General features: G+C 42.3%; 1 protein-coding gene across 1 annotated transcript in view; it reads left to right on the plus strand.

Annotated features, from left to right (window-relative positions):
• The window catches only part of LOC311138994 (plasma membrane calcium-transporting ATPase 1-like), a 138,864-nt gene that overhangs the window by 89,256 nt on the left and 27,243 nt on the right, over window positions 1–22,365 (plus strand). Inside the window, exons 15-21 of the mRNA XM_084173815.1 lie at window positions 7,676–7,855; window positions 8,034–8,121; window positions 8,597–8,703; window positions 11,889–12,080; window positions 12,241–12,454; window positions 12,886–13,097; window positions 20,154–20,261. Of these exons, the coding sequence (XP_084029941.1) occupies window positions 7,676–7,855; window positions 8,034–8,121; window positions 8,597–8,703; window positions 11,889–12,080; window positions 12,241–12,454; window positions 12,886–13,097; window positions 20,154–20,261 (1,101 nt within the window). The remainder of the gene's footprint in view (window positions 1–7,675; window positions 7,856–8,033; window positions 8,122–8,596; window positions 8,704–11,888; window positions 12,081–12,240; window positions 12,455–12,885; window positions 13,098–20,153; window positions 20,262–22,365) is intronic.

The following is a 22,365-nucleotide window of genomic DNA, read 5'->3' on the forward strand; positions in this document are numbered from 1 at the left end:
TCTTCATTTAATCAGAACCAGTCTTTTTGATCTGAAATAACTGGTTTATATTTACCAGTATCATATGTTGGTGTATAGGAAATCATGCATGTAGTAGAAAAACACAATTAAAAAGGAATTAGTGCAGGTGCAAAAATAAGTGAACCCCAAGTTGCATTGGTTAAATCAAGTAGGTATGTAGAATCAGGTGGGTAAATAATTAGCTACCAAATGAACCAATCAAAGGAGAGATCGTTAGGAAAGAGATTGGGCGGGATAAGAAACCTGGTCAGTTTGGTGTTACCCTTCCAGGTGAATGCAAAGCACACCATGCAGAGAGGAAAGGAGATCTCAGAGGACATCAGGACGAGAGTAGTGAGAGCACATCAGTCTGGGGAAGGCTATAAAATCATCTCGAAAAGATTTGAGGTCCATCAGTCCACTGTGAGGCAAATAATTTACAAATGGAGAGCATTTAACATGACAGCAACTCTGCCTAGAAGTGGACACCCTTCCAAAATATCCCCAAGAGCCACAATAACAATAATAAATCAGGTAAAAGCCAACTCAAACATAACATTTAGAGATTTGCAGACCTCCCTTGCTGCATCTCAGGAAACTATGCAACAATAAGAAGAATTCTGAATCAAAATGCCATTCATAGGAGGGTTGCTAGGAAGAAGCCTCTGCTGTCAAAAAAGAACCAAACTGCCTGTCTTAAATTTGCCAGAGACCACCTGGACAAACCTGAAGGTTTCTGGACGTCCATTCTCTGGACCGATGAGTCCAAAATTGACCTTTTTGGTCACAATCAACACTGCTATGTTTGGCGAAAACCCAACACTGCCTACCACCAAAATAACCTCATCCCAACAGTCAAGGATGGTGGTGGGAATGTCAAGATCTAGGGCTGCTTTTCCTCCTCTGGACCTGAACGACTCCACATCATTAAGGGAACCATGAATTCTGAGGTATACCAGGAGATTCTTGAAAAGGAACGTCAGGCCATCAGTCAAGGAGCTAAAGCTGGGCCGAAAATGGGTCTTCCAACAAGACAATGACCCAAAGCATTCAAGCAAATCTACCATAGAATGGCTCAGGACAAAGAAGATTTGTGTTTTGGATTGGCAAGTCAAAGTCCTGACCTAAATCCATTCGAGATGCTGTGGCAGGACCTGAAGCGGGCAATTCATGCCAGACACCCCTCAAACCTCACTCAATTGGCTGAGTTCTGTAAGGAGGATTGGGCAAAAATCCCTCAAAACAGATGTCAGAGACTGATTACTGGCTATAGGAGACGTTTAGTCCAAGTTATTGCTGCTAATGGAGGTGCCACAAGTTATTGACTGAAGGGGTTCACATATTTCTGCACACATCAGATCTGAGTTTCTGTTAAATAAACTACTTTTGTTAAATAAACAATGTTGTTTCTGTCATTTACTTGGAATGTCTTTATTACGAATTGGGGTTTAGATAAGGAGTTTATGTTTATTTTAATATTTTATAGCAAGATAATGACCAGCCCTGTAGGGTTCACATACTTTCAAGCAGCACTGTACATACAGTTGAAGTCGGAAGTTTACATACACTTAGGTTGGAGTCATTAAAACTCGTTTTTCAACCACTCCACACATTCCTTGTTAACAAACTACAGTTTTTGCAAGTCGGTTAGGACATCTACTTTGTGCATGACACAAGTAATTTTTCTAACAATTGTTTACAGACAGATTATTTCACTTATAATTCACTGTATCACAATTCCAGTGGGTCAGAAGTTTACATACACTAAGTTGACTGTGCCTTTAAACAGCTTGGAAAATTCCAGAAAATGATGTCATGGCTTTAGAAGCTTCTGATAGGCTAATTGACATAATTTGAGTCAATTGGAGGTGTACCTGTGGATGTATTTCAAGGCCTACCTTCAAACTCAGTGCCTCTTTGCTTGACATCATAGGACAATCAAAAGAAATCAGCCAAGACCTCAGAAAAAACATTTTAGACCTCCAAGTCTGGTTCATTCTTGGGAGCAATTTCCAAACGCCTGAAGGTACTACGTTCATCTGTACAAACAATGGTACGCAAGTATAAACACCATGGGACCACGCAGCCGTCATACCGCTCAGGAAGGAGACATTCTGTCTCCTAGAGATGAACGTACTTTGGTGCAAAAAGTGCAAAGCAATCCCAGAAAACAGCAAAGGACCTTGAGAAGATGCTGGAGGAAACATGTACAAAAGTATCTATACCCACATTAAAACGAGTCCTAAATCGACACAACCTGAAAAGCCGCTCAGCAAGGAAGAAGCCACTGCTCCAAAACCGTCATAAAAAAGACAGACTACGGTTTGCAACTGCACATGGGGACAAATATCGTACTTTTTGGAGAAATGTCCTCTGGTCTGATGAAACAAAAATAGAACTGTTTGGTGGCCATAATGACCATCGTTATGTTTGGAGGGAAAAGGGGGTTGCTTGCAAGCCAAAGAACACCATCCCAACCGTGACCCACGGGGGTGGCAGCAGCATGCTCTGGGGGTGTTTTGCTGCAGGAGGGAATGGTGCACTTCACAAAATAGATGGCATCATGAGGAAGGAAAATTATGTGGATATATTGAAGCAACATCTCAAGACATCAGTCAGGAAGTTGAAGCTTGGTCGCAAATGGGTCTTCCAAATGGACAATGACCCCAAGCATACTTCCAAAGTTGTGGCAAAGTACCAAATACTAATTGAGTGTATGTAAATTTCTGACCCACTGGGAATGTGATGAAAGAAATACAATCTGAAATAAATCATTCTCTCTACTATTATTCTGACATTTCACATTCTTAGAATAAAGTGGTGATCCTAACTGACCTAAAACAGGACATTTTTACTAGGATTAAATGTCAGGAATTGTGAATGAGTTTAAATGTATTTGGCTAAGGTTTATGTAAACTTCCGACTTCGACTGTACATATATACATATGCTACAGTAGAAACGACAACACGATATACAGAAAATAAGGCACTTAATTTGATAGGAATGTACACATGTCCAAAGTTATTATTTGTAAGGAAAACAAGAATGCAACAATGCGAGCGCCAGCCAGAAAATGTGCCAGACTGCACAAATGTCTGCATACTTGGTGTGCGGAAAAAATGGGGAAGGGCTCTCCTCGAAGAGGGAAGTTTGTCTGACTCAGTAAAGCCTCAAACATAAATTGTCCGGAACACTGAAATGGCCTACTTCTATGTGAATTAATGAGAAGGCGGAACACACCTCAATTCAAACTGTTAGAAAATTGACAAGTTGAAACATAGCCTATAGATAATTAGCAGGCAGAGCGTGTTAACTGTCCTGTTGCGTAACAATCACATTTTGGAACAGTGAGTGCATTCTGACATCACGTGCATAAAACAACTTACGCTGGGGCGACCGTTTAGAGATATTTGGAACTCACATGTGAAAAGGTTACATTTCCAATATCCCCGCCCTCATGGAAAGTCTGTCATAGCTCTGTGGAGGGCTATAAGCTGATGGTCTGATCGCATTCAGTCCTGAATCCGTACTTTTTTTGCATTTGGTACCATATAAAAGGACACCAGAAAGTAATCAATCCGACTAGCTTGATTTAGCCTCTTCCAAGTATATCTTACAAGGTGCATTCGGAAAGTATTCAGACCCCTTGACTTTTTCCACATTTTGTTACGTTACAGCCTTATTCTTATTTCCCTCATCAATCTACACACAATACCCCATAATGAAAAAGCAAAAACAGGTTTTTAGACATTTTATTAAAAATAAAAAACTGAAACATCACATTTACATAAGTATTCAGACCCTTTACTCAGTACTTGGTTGAAAGCACTGTTGGCAGTGATTACAGCCTTGAGTGTTATTGGGTATGATGCTACAAGCTTGGCACACCTGTATTTGCAGAGTTTCTCCCATTCTTCTCTGCAGATCATCTCAAGCTCTGTCAGGTTGGATGGGGAGCGTCGCTGCACAGCTATTTTCAGGTCTCTCCATAGATGTTTGATCGGGTTCAAGTCCGGGCTCTGGCTGGGCCACTCTACCATAAAGGCCTGATTGGTGGAGTGCTGCAGAGATGGTTGTCCTTCTGGACGGTACTCCCATCTCCACAGAGGAACTCTGGAGCTCTGTCAGGGTGACCATCGGGTTCTTGGTCACCTTCCTGAACAAGGCCCTTCTCCCCCGATTGCTCAGTTTGGCCGGGCGGCCAGCTCTAGAAGAGTCTTGGTGGTTCCAAACTTCTTCCATTTAAGAATGATGGAGGCCACTGTGTTCTTGGGGACCTTCAAGGCTGCAGACATTTTTTGGTACTCTTCCCCAGATCTGTGCCTCGACACAATCCTGTCTCGGAGCTCTATGGACAATTCCTTCGACCTCATGGCTTGGTTTTTGCTCTGACATGCACTGTCAACTGTGGGACCTAATATAAACAGGTGTGTGCCTTTCCAAATCATGTCCAATCAGTTGAATTTACCACAGTTGGACTCCAATCAATTAATAGAAACAGAATGCACCTGAGCTCAATTTCGGGTCTCATAGCAAAGGGTCTGAATACTTATGTAAATAAGGTATTTCTGTTTTTAATTTTGAAAAGATTTGCTAACATTTCTAAACCTGTTTTCACTTTGTTGTTATGGGGTATTGTGTGTAGATTGATGAGGAATTTGTTTTAATCTAATCCATTTTAGAACAAAGGTTGTAACGTAACAAAATGTGGAAAAAGTCAAGGGGTCTGAATGCTTTCCGAATGCACTGTATATACAAAAGTATGTGGATTCCCCTTCAAATTAGTGGATTCGGCTATTTCAACCACACCCGTTGCTGACAGGTGTATAGAATCGAGCACACAGCCATGTAATCTCCATACACAAACATTGGCAGTAGAATGGCCTTACTGAAGAGCTCACTGACTTTCAATATGAAACCGTCATTGGATGCCACCTTTCCAACAAGTCTGCCCTGCTAGAGCTGCCCCGGTCAACTGTAAGTGCTGTTATTGTGAAGAAGAATTGTCTAGGAGCAACAACTGTTCAGCCGCAAAGTGGTAGGCCACACAAGCTCACAGAACGGGACCACAGAGATATGTAGCGCGTAAAAATCGTCTGTCCTCGGTTGCAACACTCACCACCCAAATCACGCGTCAGCATCTGGCAGTCCAAATGACGAATCTGGGTTTGGCGGATGCCAGGAGAACGCTACCTGCCCCCATTCAAAGTGCCAACTGTGAAGTTTGGTGGAGAAGGAATAATGGTCTGGGGCTGTTTTTCATGGTTCGGACTAGGCCCCTTAGTTCCAGTGAAGGGAAATCTTAACGCTACATCATACAATGACATTCTAGACAATTCTGTGCTTCCAACTTCGTGGCAACAGTTTGGGGAAGGCCCTTTCCTGTTTCAGCATGACAATGCCCCTGTGCACAAAGCGAGGTCCATACAGAAATTGTTTGTGGAGATCGGTGTGGAAGAACTTGAGTGGCCTTCACAGAGCCCTGACCTTAACTCCATCGAACACCTTTGGGATTAATTGGAATGCCGACTGCTAGCCAGGCCTAATCGCCCATCATCAGTGCCCGAACTCACTAATGCGCTTGTGGCTGAATGGGAGCAAGTCCCCGCAGCAATGTTCCAACATCTGTGGAAAGCCTTCCCAGAAGAGTGGAGGCTGTTATAGCAGCAAAGGGGGGACCAACTCCATATTAATGCCCATGATTTTGGAATGAGATGTTTGGCGAGCAGGTGTCCACATACAGAGTGAATAGGGTAGTGTAGTAAACAACCAAACATTTCAAGAATAAAAGTGGTGAAAGTTGTAGTAAGAAGTAGTAGTAAAAATACACTTGATCTAGTCCTTGGCCTATATCCTAATCTGACTTTGTTGGAGGTCATGTTGTTCTTCATTACCGTCTCTGGTAACACACTATATAAAATAGAATCAAAGTTTAGTTGTCACATGCACAGGATACAGAAGGTGTAAACGGTACAGTGAAATGGTTACTTGCATAGTAGAGTATTTTGTTTAGACTTGTAGCTAGCTAGCTAAACAATCAACCATAAATTAATCCCAACTCATACTACCATGCACCACACATGAATCTGCAGGTAGCTAAAGCTAACCAACTAGGTTCAATGTTAGCTAGCTAACATTAGGCTATAACTAGCAAATGGATTTCTGAGATACGAATAATATTACTATACAGATCATACAGATCATTTAGCTAGACTCTTACCCGTATACATGCATGAACGCTTCTCCCTCCCTATCATGGATGCCAGGGTTATCCTTAGTTTAAAGATGTAATCCAGAGACAGGTGTTTTATACAATAGCCTTCTGTGTTCTGTTTTCGTCTCTCCACATTTGGCAATCTCTCTGCTTCCACCGGGCATTCCACTGATTTCAAAAGTCTGCATGATTACTAGCATTATACCTATTCAGGATTATTACATGACTAAACATATAGATAAATGAAGCGTTTTCTGTGTAGGTTAGTATCAATTTATTATATAGGCTATAACTGATACATCATCAGATGGAATAGTATGTTTGGAATTGCCCAGTGTCAGCCATTTGGCATAATGGCCATTAAAGTAACTCCAAAGAAATTATGGTCTATCATTTCAGTCTTTTGGGTCATAAACCTATGGCAACAAGCTCAAACTCTTTACCCATAGGTTTAGCCAACTGTTCACATACCCTGGTCCTTAATGCGTGGGTCCCTCTTGCAGTTGTCAAAACTCTCCAGTAGAGGCGACACCTTGCCCACATCCGGTGACAAATAATAGCCTGGCCTCAGAAATAAGAGGGAGGGAGAACAACCTTTTAACTAATGAGTTCTATAATGTCTATTGTCCTGTTTTCCATAAAGTTTGCCTGTATGCCCACAAAAGTAGTTAATTACAACTATCATCATATCAATCCATCATGCCCCTGAGTTGTTCTGCATTAGGGCATGAGTGGATGTTTGTATGAGGTGGTTTGCCAGTGCTATTGTGGGATCATTCCACCATAGTGCGTCAAGGTTCTATTGTATCTTTAGGGTTCTGTGTTATTTGGGGGTGTGGGAGGGTTACTTAAAGAGTGTAGCAACATGTTTAGTGGTCTGTGTGAGGGCAGAGGGGGTGGGAGGTGGGGGTGTCTGGTTGTGGTTCAGCGGTGTGATTGACAGGCAGACATCTGTGGGGGGTTTCTAATGATCTATAAATAAGTAATCTGAGTGGTCTAATGAGAAGTGACTCATTACATGCCTGAGGGTGGATAATTACACAGGACTTCACACGCAAGCTCACACACATGCACACACACACAGACACATATACACACTCACTCAAACACACAGAGCGAGAGACTCATATAAACAGCGGGTTGAGAGGTCAGGCCCGAATGAGCAAAAGCTGTCAAGGCTTCACACTGTCATGCTGAGAGAGAAACTAAAATAACATTCAACACTTACTGATACTGAGACTAACCCTGGTGCATACTGGAGTAGGGAACATGTGTAGGGGAATATATATACAGAATACACTCAGATACAAACATACCTTACACAGACTGGCCTAAGATCAACACTGGTACTATACCAAAGAATGTATTGTTGTGAAGTGGATATATAACTACAGAATACTGGCTGATCAATGTCCTTGTAGTGAAGTTCAAGTCATGACTCTCTCCTCCCTCCCCTAAAGGTACCTAATGCCATCCTCAAGTGCCAGAGGGCCGGCATCACCGTGCGCATGGTTACCGGGGACAACATCAACACTGCCCGTGCCATAGCAACCAAGTGTGGCATCCTGTTGCCGGGCGAGGACTTCCTGTGTCTGGAGGGCAAAGAGTTCAACCAGCTGATCCGTAACGACCAGGGAGAGGTGAGACACACCACAGGACTTTTATTTTGAAAGGGGACTTTTTATTATGATATAGTAGAGGTGAGACAGGCTTGGGGACTAAGTTATGTAGTAGTACTAACATTGAGAGGGATGCACTTGTTTAAGTTGTTCATTGCTCGAGGTTCAGTCCCTCTGACTGTGTCCTCCTGTGCTCTAGGTGGAGCAAGAGCGTCTGGACAAGGTGTGGCCCAAGCTGCGTGTGCTGGCTCGCTCCTCTCCCACTGACAAACACACTCTTGTCAAAGGTGGGTTAAAGCTGTCACATCTCTCCTTTTCTTGTTTTTCCTCCCCTCCTCCTTCCAAAAATGTGTTATCTCTTTCATGTGTGATCGACACACACAGCGGACCCAGGGGTCTCTAGCACTGCCATCCCCCTCAGCCCAACCCAGTTTTCTTCAAAGACTAGCATGTTTCATCTCAGTTAGGGGTGGTGGAGTGGTGGAGAGAGAGGTACAGGCCAGGTGAGGCATAATGCCAGGTGTGGGTCATGAATATGGAGACTCTTGACTAGCAGACTAACCGTAAAAAACACAGAATTTCCGTCACTGAAAAAGCAAATGAAATGGGAAAAAGGCCATTTCGAAATATTGGGGGACCGACATTAGTTAGTTATGTTCGTCCAACAAAATTAAATTCCCTCGATGTCTGTCTCAGTGAATGTGTATACTGCTGTCCTGTGTACTGAGATCTGAGGGGTGTGGTCTTGTTCATCTCCCTCAGGTATCATGGACAGCACCGTCCTCGAGACACGACAGGTGGTGGCTGTGACGGGCGACGGAACTAACGATGGCCCCGCCCTAAAGAAGGCTGATGTCGGATTCGCTATGGTAATGCTCTCCATTCATGTCGGTCTGTTTTCATGATTCCCTTGTCACTACTTTCCTTCCAGTTTTCCTCCCTCTTATTTTCTTAGAAAATAATTGTTAGAGAGAACCTATTAAGTATTTACGATTACACAACAGCCATGGAAAGCTAATTTTGCCCAAACCTCATCCCTGCAACTCTCCAATTTACTCCAAGTGCCCCCATTAATTGGATATTAAATCATTAGAGGGAGTAACGATTGGATAAATCTGCTTATCACCAGACAAGCCCCACTACATTCACACACACACTGCACCCTTCGTAGAAAGACCTCTGGGTTTGTGAGTTATAGAATTAGAGTGTGTGTGCGTGTGTGTGTGTGTGTGTGTGTGTGTGTGAGCGTGTGTGTGTGTGTGTGTGTGTGTGTGTGAGCGTGCATGTGTAAGCGTATGCTTGTGTGTATCTGCCCATTATACTGTGTGTTTATCTGTGTGCTTGGCAGCCCGTGTCAGTATGTCGTTGTGAGGAGCCTTGTTTTGGATTAGCAGTCACCCCTGTGGTTCAGTTAAATCCCAGCCCAATATAGTCCACTTCACATTAATTCAGACTGCCTGCCATCTCGTTCGACCGCCAAACAGTGGACTACACTCCCTCGTTGAGCCCGTGTCACGCTAACGGGGAGACCCCACAGCCAGGGGGAGGGGGAGGGGGGAGAGAGAAGGAGGGAGAGAGAGAGATTACAAAGTCCCACATAGATCTTCATGAAACACTCACTGTCCTTGTATGTAATGAGGAAAATGGCCTAAGTGAGTTAAACAAAGCTTTGAGGGAAGGAGAAAGAAAATTAAAAGCACAGTGATTGAAAATATAAAGGATAATGATATAGCCCAGGGTATTAGTTGCCCCAAATGTTCTGTGTAGACGAAGGGTCGCGGAGAGATGAAATATTTTTAATAGCCTTTCTTTGTCTCCTTCCCTTTCTTCTCCAAAGTTAATTGACTCGCATGATTGAGAGGAGAAAAGGGCAGATGTTAAAGGGGTGGAATGAAGTACCAACATATAATGAAATGCTGACGGCTTGCTTGCTAGTTCTTTTCACCAGGACTCAAACTTTGACACTTAACACCGTGGGTACTGGTTACTCACCTTCATCCACCTGGCTGATGCACGGCAGCCATTTTGTGCTGAACCGCTCACCACTCATCAGCTGTCAATGATGTAGCTGGTTCATGTCTCTGACTGACTGCAACTTTTATTTAACCTTTATTTATCCAGACAAGTCAATTAAGAACAAATTCTTATTTTTAATGATGGCCTGCCGAACTGAGGTCACTTCTGGCACAAAATGGCTGCCATGCATCAGCCGGGTACAGTAGATTGGTGTTACACATTGGTGGTGGATTAGGTGAGTTCCCCATACATTTGTAAAGCCATTGAGATCTAATCGAAAGCACTATATAAATGCAATTCATTATTAGTAGGCCTAAAGGGAATATGTAATAACATACAATGAGGGAAAAAAGTATTTGATCCCCTGCTGATTTTGTATGTTTGCCCACTGACAAAGAGATGATCAGTCTATAATTTTAATGGTAGGTTTATTTGAACAGTGAGAGACAGAATATCAACAACAAAATCCAGAAAAACGCATTTAAAAAATGTTATAAATTGATTTGCATTTTAATGAGGGAAATAAGTATTTGACCCCCTCTCAATCAGAAAGATTTCTGGCTCCCAGGGGTCTTTTATACTGAGATTAGGAGCACACTATTAAAGGGAGTGCTCCTAACTTCAGTTTGTTACCTGTATAAAAGACACCTGTCCACAGAAGCAATCAATCAATCAGATTCCAAACTCTCCACCATTGCCAAGACCAAAGAGCTCTCCAAGGATGTCAGGGACAAGATTGTAGACCTACACAAGGCTGGAATGGGCTACAAGACCATCGCCAAGCATCTTGGTGAGAAGGTGACAACAGTTGGTGCGATTATTCGCAAATGGAAGAAACACAAAATAACTGTCAATCTCCCTCGGCCTGGGGCTCCATGCAAGATCTCACCTCGTGGAGTTGCAATGATCATGAGAACGGTGAGGAATCAGCCCAGAACTACACGGGGGGGGGGGGGGGATCTTGTCAATGATCTCAAGGCAGCTGGGACCATAGGCACCAAGAAAACAATAGGTAACACACTACGCCGTGAAGGACTGAAATCCTGCAGCGCCCGCAGGGTCCCCCTGCTCAAGAAAGCACATATACAGGCCCGTCTGAAGTTTGCCAATGAACATCTGAATGATTCAGAGGAGAACTGGGTGAAAGTGTTGTGGTCAGATGAGACCAAAATCGAGCTCTTTGGCATCAACTCAACTCGCCGTGTTTGGAGGAGGAGGAATGCTGCCTATGACCCCAAGAACACCATCCCCACCGTCAAACATGGAGGTGGAAACATTATGCTTTGGGGGTGTTTTTCTGCTAAGGGGACAGGACAACTTCACCGCATCAAAGGGACGATGGACGGGGTCATGTACCGTCAAATCTTGGGTGAGAACCTCCTTCCCTCAACCAGGGCATTGAAAATGGGTCGTGGATGGGTATTCCAGCATGACAATGACCCAAAACACACGGCCAAGGCAACAAAGGAGTGGCTCAAGAAGAAGCACATTAAGGTCCTGGAGTGGCCTAGCCAGTCTCCAGACCTTAATCCCATAGAAAATCTGTGGAGGGAGCTGAAGGTTCGAGTTGCCAAACGTCAGGCTCGAAACCTTAATGACTTGGAAAATATCTGCAAAGAGGAGTGGGACAAAATCCCTCCTGAGATGTGTGCAAACCTGGTGGCCAAGTACAAGAAACGTCTGACCTCTGTGATTTCCAACAAGGGTTTTGCCACCAAGTACTAAGTCATGTTTTGCAGAGGGGTCAATTACTTATTTCCCTCATTTAAAATGCAAATCAATTTATAACATTTTTGACATGCGTTTTTCTGGATTTTGTTGTTGTTATTCTGTCTCTCACTGTTCAAATAAACCTACCATTAAAATTATAGACTGCTCATGTCTTTGTCAGTGGGCAAACGTACAAAATCAGCAGGGGATCAAATACTTTTTTCCATCACTGTATAAAAACAATGGGTACGATCACTGCCATTACCATCATCATCAACCTCATCGTCATCCCTATAAACGTAACCCCTCCCTCTCTGTCTCCTGATAGGGTATTGCCGGTACTGATGTGGCTAAGGAAGCATCTGACATCATTCTGACTGACGATAACTTCACCAGCATCGTCAAGGCTGTGATGTGGGGCCGCAACGTCTACGACAGCATCTCCAAGTTCCTCCAGTTCCAGCTCACTGTCAACGTGGTGGCCGTCATCGTTGCCTTCACTGGCGCCTGCATCACACAGGTAACACACTTACCATTTGATCCTTCTTGAAATTCAATAAGAAATGGAGAGAAAAAAAGACCCACCGACACACACCTCCTCTCTCTCTCCCGCTCTCTCTCTCTCTCTCTCTCACACTTCCACTCCCCCTCTACCTCCCTCTTTTCCTCCCTCTCTCCAGGACTCTCCTCTGAAAGCGGTGCAGATGTTGTGGGTTAACCTGATCATGGACACCCTGGCATCCCTGGCTCTGGCCACCGAGCCCCCCACTGAGTCCCTGTTGCTGAGGAAGCCGTACGGCCGCAACAAGCCCCTGATCTCCCGCACCATGATGAAGAACATCCTGGGTCACGCCGTCTACCAGCTCACCATCATCTTCACCCTGCTGTTCGCTGGTGAGACCATCACACACTGAAACACAGAGTTAGACCCCACTGGAACACACAGAGTTAGACCCCGCTGGAACACAGGGAGGTAGACCCCGCTGGAACACAGGGAGTTAGACCCCGCTGGAACACAGGGAGTTAGACCCCGCTGGAACACAGGGAGTTAGACCCCGCTGGATCACACAGAGTCAGACCACACTGAAATCCTGTGTAGCTCAGTTGGTAGAGCATGGTGTTTGCAACGCCAGGGTTGTGGGTTCGATTCCCACGGGGGGCCAGTATGAAAATAAAACATTTATGCACTCACTAACTTTAAGTCGCTCTGGATAAGAGGGTCTGCTAAAGGACTAAAATGTAAATGTAAAATTTTAATCTCAAGAGATAGTATGCTTAAACAAAAAGATACATCTATTATCCTGTTTGCTCTTCCCTTCTCCCAGGAGAGAACTTCTTTAACATTGACAGCGGGCGTAACGCGCCTCTTCACTCGCCACCGTCAGAGCACTACACCATCGTGTTCAACGTGTTCGTCATGATGCAGCTGTTCAACGAGATCAATGCCAGGAAGATCCACGGAGAGAGGAACGTCTTCGAGGCCATCTACCGTAACCCCATCTTCTGTAGCGTGGTCATGGGAACCTTCATCCTGCAGGTACACAGACATACTGTAGACACACACACATACTGTAGACACACACACTTACAGTTGAAGTCAGAAGTTTACATACACCTTAGCCAAATACATTTAAACTCAGTTTTTCACAATTCCTGACATTTAATCCTAGTAAAAATTCCCTGTTTTAGGTCAGTTAGGCTCACCACTTTATTTTAAGAATGTGAAATGTCAGAATAATAGCAGAGAGAATGATTTCTTTCAGCTTTTATTTCTTTCATCACATTCCAAGTGGATCAGAAGTTTACATACACTCAATTAGTATTTGGTAGCATTACCTTTAAATTGTTTAACTTGGGTCAAACGTTTCGGGTAGCCTTCCACAAGCTTCCCACAATAAGTTGAGTGAATTTTGGCCCATTCCTCCTGACAGAGCTGGTGTAACTGAGTCAGGTTTGTAGGCCTCCTTGCTCGCACACGCTTTTTAAGTTCTGCCCACAAATGTTCTATAGGATTGAGGTCAGGACTTTGTGATGGCCACTCCAATACCTTGACTTTGTTGTCCTTAAGCCATTTTGCCACAACTTTGGAAGTATGCTTGGGTTCATTGTCCATTTGGAAGACCCAAGCTTTAACTTCATGACTGATGTCTTGAGATGTTGCATCAATATATCCACATAATTGTCCTTCCTCATGATGCAATCTATTTTGTGAAGTGCACCAGTCCCTCCTGCAGCAAAGCACCCCCAGAGCATGATGCTGCCACCCCCGTGCTTCACGGTTGGGATGGTGTTCTTTGGCTTGCAAGCAACCCCCTTTTTCCTCCAAACATAACGATGGTCATTATGGCCAAACAGTTCTATTTTTGTTTCATCAGACCAGATGACATTTCTCCATAAAGTAAGATCTTTGTCCCCATGGGCAGTTGCAAACCGTATTCTGGCTTTTTTATGGCGGTTTTGGAGCAGTGGCTTCTTCCTTGCTGAGCGGACTTTCAGGTTATACCAATATAGTACTTGTTTTACTGTGGATATAGATACTTTTGTACCTGTTTCCTCCAGCATCTTCACAAGGTCCTTTGCTGTTGTTCTGGGATTGATTTGCACTTTTCGCACCAAAGTACGTTAATCTCTAGGAAACAGAACGCGCCTCCTTCCTGAGCGGTATGACGGCTGCGTGGTCCCATGGTGTTTATGCTTGCGTACTATTGTTTGTACAGATGAACATGGTACCTTCAGGCGTTTAGAAATTGCTCCCAAGGATGAACCAGACTTGTGGAGGTCTAAAATGTTTTTTCTGAGTTCTTGGCTGATTTCTTTAGATTTTCCCATGATGTCAAGCAAAGAGGCACTGAGTTTGAAGGTAGGCCTTGAAATACATCCACAGGTACACCTCCAATTGACTCAAATGATGTCAATTAGCCTATCAGAAGCTTCTAAAGCCATGACATCATTTTCTGGAATTTTCCAAGCTGTTTAAATGCACAGTTAACTTATTGTATGTAAACTTCTGACCCATTGGAATTGTGATACAGTGAATTAGAAGTGAAATAATCTGTCTGTAAACAATTGTTGGAAAAATTACTTGTGTCATGCACAAAGTAGATGTCCTAACCGACTTGCCAAAACTATAGAGTGGTTGAAAAACACATTTTAATGACTCCAACCTAAGTGTATGTAAACTTCCGACTTCAACTGTACATACACACACACATGCATGCGCGTGCTTCTACATCTGCATTGCTTGCTGTTTGGGGTTTTAGGCTGGGTTTCTGTATAGCACTTTGTGACATCTGCTGAGGTAAAAAGGGCTTTATAAATAACATTTGATTGAATTTGATACACTCACACACACCACATACACTCACACACAAACTAACATACACACTCTCATACATACACAGACATAGACAGATACAAACACACAGACAGACACACACAGACAGTCAGACACACACAGACAGTCAGACACACACAGACAGTCAGACACACACACTGACTGACACACACATCGACAGACACACACACCGACACACAGACACAGACACAGACACAGACACAGACACACACAGACACACACACACACAGACAGACGGACGGACGGACGGACGGACGGACGGACGGACACACACACACAGACACAGACAGACAGACAGACACACACACACAGACACAGACACAGACACACAGACACAGACAGACACACACAGACACAGACAGACAGACACACACACACAGACACAGACAGACAGACACACACACACACACAGACACAGACAGACAGACACACACACACAGACACAAACAAAAGGAAAGGAAATGGTGACGAGCAGGCCCAGAGAACTCAGAGACACTGCTTTTGGAGTGAATAATCACTGTTCTATTGATCTTCACTTGACAAGGAAAGGGCTGCATATAGCCCAAGTTAATGTATGTAGCCTAATAACATATATGAGGTTTTGAACTTGGTCAACATAAATAATATTCATATTTTAGCTTTAACCGAAACGCATTTGGATGCATCCGTTAATGATGGGCAAATTAACATTCTACTTAGAAGGGACAGGAATAGAGATGGTGCTGTAGTGTTGTACATTCCGAAACATAAACCTTTTCAAGAGGAGAGGAGGTATTACCGCCACACTGGCGGTCACGAGTCATGAAGGCAGTCAAATTCGTTTAGTCACGGTAATTAGGCTTCTCCAAACTCTGATGCTGCTGATGGTCATTAGTAGCCTACCAAACTTGCTAACTGCCTGGTACTCAGCACTCTATTGTCCCTCCAATCTCTCTGACATCAATGCAAATGTAATCAAAAATCTAATCAAACACTTCATGAGACCCAATGAGCTCATGTTGCACAACATTTCTATAGGCTATGCAATTGCGAGAGAAAACACAGTGATGGCCTCTATTAAAAAGAGGAGGATCCCATCAGCTTTCTATAGACTAGGCCTACTATATTTATTTCTCAACTTTCCTGATATTAAGCACATTTCTTTTCTTTACAACAGGAGTATAGCCTACCTGGCTGGCATGAAAATGAATCACGGGAAAAGCGTCCTCCATTCGCTATTTAATGTATTTTTTCCCCTGCCCCTGTTTCGAGACAGGTGCATGATAATGGTCCATTCTAAATCAAAACAAATTTCACACATATATATTATTTAGTATATGTAAAGACAAGATTAAATCAAGAATAGTCTGATGGGTGACAATATTAGCCTATCACTTGTGAATGATATATTATCACTTGTGAATGATGCCCAGCGTAAGGCAAGAAACAATGCCTTTCTTTTGCGACTTTTTCGAATCATAGTCGCGCACCTCATGTAGCCTAGTCCATAGGCCTATATGTTTTCATAAGGTTTGTATTACAACTAAAGTGGCCAAATAACTTCTTAAAATTAACCACATTAATCCACTTTACAAGAGGTGTAGAGCCTAACTGGCATAGATAAGCAGCGCTTGAGTTTCAAATTTGGGGAAGATAATTTTCACCATAAAAATGCACCTTTATAATAAAAGCATTACATGCATAATAGCATTTGTGGTCACTTGATAATGGTGTTTTTCCGCTAATGGAACATTCGCGCTTATAGCCTACTGCAGTGTGCGAATTGCTGTGCTTATAATGTGAAGAAATAGCCTAATAGTTAATCACATTTTAAACTAAACGTTCTGATCTGTTGTGTCAGCCTCATTGGTTAACATGTTTTTTTTATGCTAGTGGTTGTATTAATTTGGCATCCCGCAACTGTCCCAGACTATTTGGAATATTTATTTCGCGCACAGAATAAAACAGGTCAACTTTTGTACTATGAGGCATAGTAGATTGACATAGGCTAGTGCTTTTGCTGTTCGTTAGGCCTACTCATCTTGTTGGCTGACGAAAAGTAAATGTGGACAGTTCTTCCAATGTCTTCAATATGCACCTTGAATTGGAGTTGCGTCCCCAACGTGTCTGTCTTCACTTGTAGCCTGTGAGAAAGACCCGATCACGTGATGGAGAGCCATGTGAGTGAGAGGTGCTTCTGAACACGCAGCACTCAGGGAGATGGGAACAACGGCCACTGGCCGCAAAAGGCATGGATTTTTTTTGCCGCCGGGAAATTCGAGGCATTATCAAGTGCAAAAAACTAAGCGGAGCACATGCCTTTCAAGCAACTTTTTTCAAATCATCATTAGTCGCATCATGCAGCCTTACATTGTATTATAAATCAAAACATATAGCCCAACGTTTTCAGAACAACTAAAGTTACATTAATAACTCTAAATTAAGCATATACACTTAAGAGCATATACACTTTAAGAAGGCACACCTGTTAATTGAAATGCATTCCAGGTGACTACCTCATGAAGCTGGTTGAGAGAATGCCAAGAGTGTGCAAAGCTGTCATCAAGGCAAAGGGTGGCTATTTGAATACTACTCAAATATAAAATATATTTTGATTTGTTGAACACTTCTTTGGTTACTACATGATTCCATATGTGTTATTTCATAGTTTTGATGTCTTCACTATTATTCTACAATGTAGAAAATAGTAAAAATAAAGAAAAACCCTTGAATGAGTAGGTGTTCTAAAACTTTTGACCGGTAGTGTAGTAGGACCTATTTCTTTGTTAACCGCTCAACACAGAATTGCTGCATGTGCGCACTCCCTCAAATCGTTTGGAGAAAATATCCTTTCTATTTTATTCAGCTTTGTTTAATTGTGTTCTTCATACTATAAAATGCCATGGAGTTCTAACCAAATCTTGTCTGCTAAATTAACTAGTGTAGCCCACAGCCATATGGCATAGCCAGATCAGGACCTAACATAAGGACAACTCAGAGTATGCTATTCTGTTCTTCTGAAATAGACTACATTTTCTTCATATCATGTTTCTTTAGACCTGTCTAAAATAAATAGATTTATTGTGAAGGTATAGGCTGTATTACATGGATTTATTAGACTTTTCTAAATGTATATATTCCAAAGGTCTGCATCAGTGGCTTGTAGGCTATGTGTGGAAGCCAGGAGATGCTAAATGTGTTTATGTTAATGAACAGTCAATTACCGTGAGGCCAACAGTTATTTGCTTGACAATCACCGGCTGACGAAATTGCGTGACCGCCACAGCCCTAGGGATGACCTTAATGTATGTCAAGTAGAGACACTATGGGCTCAAGTACATCTGCCTCACCAGGCACCCATATTGATAGGATGTGTGTACAGACCTCTTAGCTCAAAGGTGTCTTATCTGGATGACATATGCACTGGGTTTGACCATGCCACACATAGCAACAGAGATATATATTTATCTTGGGTGATTTTAATATAAATTGGAAGGATCAGAATAATTCAAATATAACTAAATGATTGAGATATGCTGAGAGCTGTGGTTTGAAACAAATGGTTAATGACACTACTAGATCATCAACCAAGTTGTCACCGTTCAGACACATGCATTGATCTGATATTCTGTAATATACCATTGCAATGCTTAAAGGCCAGATCAATGCCAGTGGGCTGGACAGACTATAATATTGTGACCATAACCATGAACACCATGGTTCCAAAGAAACCCCCAAGGATTGTGGTCAAGAGAAAATCTTTTATTTTATTTTTTATCATGAGCAATTTCAAAAGGATTTGGCTGCTGTACCCTGGGAGCTGATTTATCTAGATGATTTAAATCAAGCTACAGAATGTTTTATTGATTTGCTCACTTGGGTAATGGACCATCATGCCCCAGTAAGAAAGTGTACAGTTGGGGCTCGTCCAATATGGCAAAAGTCTGAAAAGCCAAATCTAAACTAGAAATTGATGAACAGAATTATAGAGCACTATGTAATTATGCAGTTAAATTAAATCGTAAGAAGAAAACATTATTTTACGAAAATGCTTTTATTGATTTGTAAAAATGATTTTTAAAAAGGTATGGAATACAGTTAAGGGCTTGGTACATCTATCTCATCATGCCCATCTAGTGTGGAGGTTGACATGAGAACAATAACAAAACCAGCTGATATTTCCAATCATTTTGCAGATTTTTTTTGCAAAGAAAACAAATTTACTGAGAGATAATGTAAAGACCCATTCTTCCAAACAAGCTATTGTCCAATGGATTGATGATCATATTATGAGTAAACAAACCTGCTCTTTTAGTCTACCATTGGTGTCAGTAGAGGTGGTGTTAAACCTATTGAAGTCAATACCCAATGGTAAATCTATAGGTTATGATCTTATGGACAATTTTTTACTTCACTGTGCTGCTCCCCAGATTGCAGCTCCACTGAAATACATACCACTGCATTGGTTGACATGACTGAACAGTGGCTCAATGCTATGGATAATGGCAGGTTTGTGGGTGTACTATTTTTAGATTTCAGCGCAGCATTTGATTTAGTGGATCATGAAATAATTTTTACAAAATTATTGCACTATGGGTTTAAGGAGGCAGCATTGAATTGGGTACAGTCATATCTAACTGACAGGAAACAGTCCACCTATATCAATGGGTCGTTTTCTTCCCCTCATGCTTTGGTGTGTAGAATACCGCAGGGCAGCTGTCTTGGTCCACTTCTTATTCAGTATTCAGTTGGTACGAGACAGACATTCAGTCAATACTAGGAATAGATTGTCCACCATCTGTGTTATCCCGGCAGAAAAGAGAAATGGGCAAAATAACATTTCGATTCAGAGCAATGAAGAAATTGAATAATTTATCTTTAAATATACTAAATTGGAAGGTTGTGCAGGACTATGGTAGATGAAGGAACCAATCTATCTTTTCAGACTGTCAGAGTATTTATCTGGTCAATATATCAGTGTATTATGTCTGTTGTTTGTAACAGTGTGTTATATGTGAACATGTGATTGTATTATAAAATGTATTTTAATGTGTAAGGACTCTTGGAAGATTAGTCCAAATGAGGACTAAAAGAGATCTTATTAAAATAAAATAAAACACACACATACACATACATACACTCACACACACCACATGCACTCTCTCACACACACACACACCGTTTCTCCATGTTTATTAGTGTTGTGTTGTGTAGCTTGGATCTACAGGTACACACACTCACTCTGTGTCTCTGTCTCAGATTGTCATTGTCCAGTTTGGAGGAAAGCCCTTCTCCTGCACGGCTCTGAGCATCGACCAGTGGCTCTGGTGTGTCTTCATCGGAGTGGGAGAGCTGCTCTGGGGACAGGTAAGAGACACAAACAATCTCTGTGTGTGTGCGTGAGGCAGCTGGTACAGTAGGTGCCAGGGAACAGTTGCTACGCTGAGACGGGTTCTGGAACACAAAGCAGTTACTTTCCATGGTTACCATCACAACCGTCACCGTGGTAATAAGCGCTGGCGCACATGAAAGCAGCATGGCCCAGATTTGCCCACACCCCAGAGGACGAGAACCCAGCACAATTTTCCCTCTGCGACTATACACACACACACACATGTTCAAAGACACTCACACACACTTCTCCATCTGCATGAACTCACACACACACACACGTTCAAAGACGCGCTTATCACTTCGCACCTACACACTCACACACACATAAACACAAAATTCTACACTTGCCTACACACACACATACTCATACATACAGAGAAAGAGATCTCATACTGTCTATAGACAGGAGCCTGTACCCTCAAAGACAAGCTTCCCCACACAGACAGTTGTCTGAATTCAACTAGGAGGTGGAGAGAGAGATCGCTCTGTAAAACCAGGTAGAACAAGCTAGCTAGCGTCAGTCTCCCTGTATCCACCTATAATATTACATCTATGATGATGCCCTCCAGTGTGTGTGCGTATGTGCGTGCACATACATTTTTGTGTTTGTCTGTGTGTGGGAGTCTTTGAAAGCATAATCATTTAGAGGTGACTAAATGAATTTGAGTCATCATGACTTGTTACATAAGTGTACCGTGTTTGAAATGCAGACAAGAGAACATAACACAGCACCACATTACCTTAGTATCTATACCTCCACCCCAAGGAATGATACAGCAAGAACGTTTGACATCCTTCTACTGACACTGCAGTTTGTTTTAGGCTGCATCCCAAATGGCACCCTATTCCCTATGTCAGGGATCATCAACTAGATTAAACAGAGGGCCGATTTTTTTCTTGAGCGGATGGTCGGGGGGCCGGAAAATAATTTTAAAAAAATGTGTAGACTGCAAATTAAGCGCAAGAAGCCCACACAGATATATATTGTTTGACTAAAACATAATAATTTCAAATTGCTAACATTTGTATATGATCATGTATCTCTCTATTATGCGTGGGAATAATTGGGAACAGATTTCTTAAATTAAAATCACCTGGAGCTGATTTCCTGGTATTTTTACAGTCTTTTATGTCCAACAATAAAAAAAGTTTTAAAAAACTACCAAATTGTATTTATTTATTTTTGCTCATAAAACTTCGGCGGCCAAATAAAACCACCCGCGGGCTGCCAGTTGGGGAACCCTACCCTATGTAATGCACTAGGGAATAGAGTACCATTTGGGATGTAGCCTCAGTCAGTTGGGTTCAGACCAGGGGCATGATGGTGAGTCGTCTCTCTGCTAAACCAACCCATGTCTTAGAAACATTCACATGAGGACAAACTGTCTGGCAATCACTTAATTAAATAGAACCATTCAATATAAATAGTAATTGAAATGTATCTCTATGCTGACAACACCATAGAATTACAGTAATTTAATAAGTACTCTGTGGACAACCCTCTCTTCAGTCTGGACCTGAGAAATGACCTTGCTTGCACTTAAGTGGTGTTATCACTGGGAGAACTAGAGGGCATGCTTTAAATTAATGAATTTCAGACCATTAATTTAATTATGAGTTACTGAACCGATATACACTGAGTATACAAAACATTAGGAATACACCTGTTAAATACACTTCAATCAGTGTAGATGAAGGGGAGGAGACAGGTTAAAAAATGATTTTTAAGCCTTGAGACAATTGAGACATGGATTGTGTATGTGTGCCATTCAGAGGGTGAATGGGCAAGACAACATATTTAAGTCCTTTAAACGGGGTATGGTAGTACGTGCCAGGCACAAAGGTTTGAGCGTGTCAAGAACTGCAACGCTGCTGGGTTTTTCACGCTCAACCGTTTCCTGTGTGTATCTGACACACCAGTGACATTCTGGACTCTGATATTAATATTGAGGGTTATCATATGTTCAGAGCTGACAGACAGGGTAGAGGTGGTGGAGTGGCCATTTTTATAAAAAAACATATTTGTCTCTTTACTGAAATCTATTTCCCTTGCCCAAAAATTGAAGCTACTATCTTT

The sequence above is a fragment of the Coregonus lavaretus genome (genome assembly GCF_964263955.1).
Source record: "Coregonus lavaretus genome assembly, chromosome: 12".
Lineage (NCBI taxonomy): Eukaryota > Metazoa > Chordata > Actinopteri > Salmoniformes > Salmonidae > Coregonus > Coregonus lavaretus.